Source organism: Nannizzia gypsea, genomic scaffold (assembly GCF_000150975.2).
Source record: "Nannizzia gypsea CBS 118893 supercont1.5 genomic scaffold, whole genome shotgun sequence".
NCBI lineage: Eukaryota > Fungi > Ascomycota > Eurotiomycetes > Onygenales > Arthrodermataceae > Nannizzia > Nannizzia gypsea.
The window spans coordinates 891,761-894,968 of record NW_003345197.1 but is presented as its reverse complement, the minus strand read 5'-3'; the positions used below and the strand labels follow the sequence as shown (position 1 = coordinate 894,968).

The 3,208-nt window shown below is 53.2% G+C and overlaps 2 protein-coding genes across 2 annotated transcripts; one reads left to right on the top strand and one right to left on the bottom strand.

Moving 5' to 3' along the window:
• Positions 1–441: 441 nt before the first annotated feature.
• On the bottom strand, positions 442–1,439 carry MGYG_06168 (hypothetical protein; the record flags this gene model as incomplete). The annotated part of the gene is made up of 4 exons (XM_003171578.1): positions 442–652; positions 819–872; positions 919–1,184; positions 1,296–1,439. The coding sequence occupies 4 exons, from the start codon at positions 1,437–1,439 to the stop codon at positions 442–444; spliced, it is 675 nt and encodes a 224-aa protein (XP_003171626.1).
• A 360-nt stretch (positions 1,440–1,799) lies between these two features.
• MGYG_06167 (hypothetical protein) lies at positions 1,800–3,205 on the top strand (the record flags this gene model as incomplete). The annotated part of the gene is made up of 1 exon (XM_003171577.1): positions 1,800–3,205. One exon carries the CDS (start codon positions 1,800–1,802, stop codon positions 3,009–3,011), a length of 1,212 nt encoding a protein of 403 aa, XP_003171625.1. The 3' UTR covers positions 3,012–3,205.
• Positions 3,206–3,208: the final 3 nt, after the last annotated feature.

Here is a 3,208-nt window from a genome sequence, read left to right as displayed (position 1 = left end):
TCGGCTCCCTGTCTCTCCCGTCGTGCTTGTCTGTCTGTCTGCGAGGCGTTCTCGTCCTGTCTGTCTGGCAGCGTAGGAGACCCGGGCTGGAGGGCGAGTCGGATGAGAGGATGGACAGAAGAGAAGAAGAGAAGGAGAAGAGCGGAAGAAGCAGAAGCAGAGGAAGAAGATGCGGAAGAGGAAGAAAGAGAAAGAGAAGAGGAAGAAGACAGCAAAAAGAGACGAGGAAGAGAGAGAAAGAGAAAAAAGACGCCAAGCCAAGAAAGGGAAGTAAAAGACGTTACAGACGGTGACGGCGAGAAGTGGGCGGGCGTTTGGTGGGGCGATACGCGGTGGTTTACAGCGACGATACGCTGATGATACAAGATGATACAACCATAAAGACGCCACTCAAGAGAGGAAGAGAAGGAGACGGCAGTAAGTAAGTAGAAGAAGTAAGTACTAAGCAAGTAGGTAGGTCTTCTTTGCTTGCTCCCTTCTTTGCCTCTTCGCTTCCACTGCCACTCTACTCCTTCTACCATCTTCTCTCCCACTTCCACTGCTTCTACGTCTTCTTCTCTTCTCTTCTTCTGCTGCTTCTTGACAGGCGCTTAAAGTGACTAAAACTAAACTAACTAAAAAGCCGAACTTTAAACTGCTTGCTTGCTTTTTTCTATTCTTAGCGATTAGTAAGCTTGTTAGTAAGCAGGAAGTTGGGGGCCGAGCAGAGAAGAAGCAGTAGAGAAGCAGAGAAGTAGGAGAGAAGAAGAACAGACAGTCACTTGCAGACAGTCACTCTGGCAGTCACTGCAGGACTCTAGCTACTTGTACATAGTCACTGGCAGTCGCTGTCTTCTTCGTCTTCTTCTGCTTTTCCTCCTTCTGCTTCTGACCTGCCAAGCCTTAGTCAGCACCCCTGGTCAAAACAGCCAAACTTACCCAAAGAAGAGCTTTTTCCCTTTTGCCCTTTTGGTTTCTCGTCTTCTTCCTGCTCCAACTTCGACGTCAACGTCAACTTTCTCGACTTCAACCTTCATCTTCGCCTTCACCTTCTCCAACTCCAGCTTCATCATCATCCTCTCTGCTGGTTCATCGCCATCCTTCATCAACCCTCGCTGTCTTCCTCGTCCTCTGCTCGCTGGGTAGGTTTGTCTTTGCTTACTCGCTTCAGTTTTTCCGGCCCGCTCTCGCTCGCTCAGGCTCTCCTGCTCCCTCCCGCCTCCCCATCAGCAGCCACCAAGGCAAAATCAACACACACGAGACAAGCCAGCGGGTAAAAGCGATCAAGCTCTTGATATCTGATGCCCTCCTCTTACTAGGCCCGCCCCTATCTTCCTTCGTCTCTCTCTCTCTATCTCTCTCTTTCGACTTTCTTCTGCTGCTCTCGTTGACGGCTTGCCTCGAGCGACTCCTGCGTCTCCCCTGACCTGCTCCCTGCTCCCCGGCGCTTCTACGGTCATCCTTTCATCCACACCCACCGGTCTTCCCCCCTGCCCTTAAAGCTGCCGTTCGCTGGCGGACTCCCTCTCTCCTCCTCCGCATCTCCCTCGCCCTCACTCGGCTTTCTCCATCTTCGGCTTATCCGACCATAATAATATACACGACAAGTCTCTAGCTGGTTTCCTTTTGGGCACTCTTGCGTTGGGTGATACCATGTCCCTTGCCCCGGCTCTGCATTAGCCTGTGTTTCAAAAGTCTTACCACCGTCAGCGTCGACTCGATCGACCCAAGACGAAAGGAAAACAACTACCGGACAAGAATTTTACAAAAATACATTAACAAGGAAAGAAAAAAAAAGGATAGAAGGGGAAGAAAGGAAGATGAGAGAAGTCAACTTTAGTATCCCCAGCGTCAACAAGGCGGCTGTCAACATCACCACTACTCTCTACGACAGACGGGCGCTCGACTGCACCTCGACCTTGCCACTCATCAACTCCCTTAACCATCTCGCCTATCTCACCACATCATCAGACCGCATCCGTGACATCCTCACCGTCGATGGCGGTATCGAACAGCTGGTATGTATCCTCAAGGCAGGTCGCAGCAAGGACCTCATGGAGATGTGGAAGTGGAACCTCGCCTTCCAGTGCGTCGTGAACATTGGTGTTCGTGGTTCAGAGAACGTTCGCACTCGCGTGGTAGAGGCCGACATGGTGCCCGTTATTGCTACCATACTCGATAACTACATCCGTGTCGTCGACCGGATACGCGCCTCTTCTTCGGCAGCCGCATCTACAGACCCAGAAGCCTCTCGCTCAAAACAGAGCAAGACTGCCATTAACAATACCTCCACGGCCACTTCAACTTCTACTACCTCTACCAGAAGAGATCAGCCCCCCAGAACGTCTAGAGCTTCGTTTTATGACCATAGATCAGACCAGCGGAACGCTCGGCGTCAGGCTCCTCCTCCTTCCATCGAGATTCCCCTTCCATATGCTCAGGATGGTCCGGAGAACAGCACTGCTACCACCACGGCTACCACCGCGGCCACTGCAGCCACAACTGCGACTACAGCCGCCACAGATGGCCGTCACAACAATCTACATACCCCCATAGACGTCCAGCCGTCTCCTCACATCGTCTTGACCTCGCCGCCTGAACGGACAACTTTCAACCATCATCACCATCATCATCACCAGCGAGAAGGTCATCGCCACCGTATCGTGCAGCCGCTCGCCTCTGCCACTGCCGCTACCACCACTACCACTGCACCTACTACTGACCCATTTAACCCTCTACGCCAGGCTAGGGATGTTGATCGCCTCCCTTCGGCCCTGCCAGGTCTCCAGGCCGGCATCACCTCCCAACCAGAATCTCCCACCACACCTCTTGGTGCAGGTGCCCCCCAGGCTAATATACCACCTCTCATGCCTCGCATCTTTCATCGCCGTCCTTCTGTCCGTCAGCAACGCTCCACCTCTGGTGAATCAGACGATGCTGATGCACAGGCCAGACGACAACGACATCATCATGGGCGAAGGAGATCTCGAAACCGCCAACGTAGACACCACAGAACAACAGCCCATCGTTGACATCGACAGCAGCGCCATAGATCTCGAGGACATCAACATGCAAGACCGTGATGCCATGCTCGACGATGCCAGCACCGTTAATGCTCCCACCAGGGCTGCCCAGACAGGTGGGCTCTCCGGTAAACGGTCACCCCAAACTTCACGCCCACGCTCGCAACCTAACGGCACCAGGCTCCTGGTGTCTTCAACAACCCCTA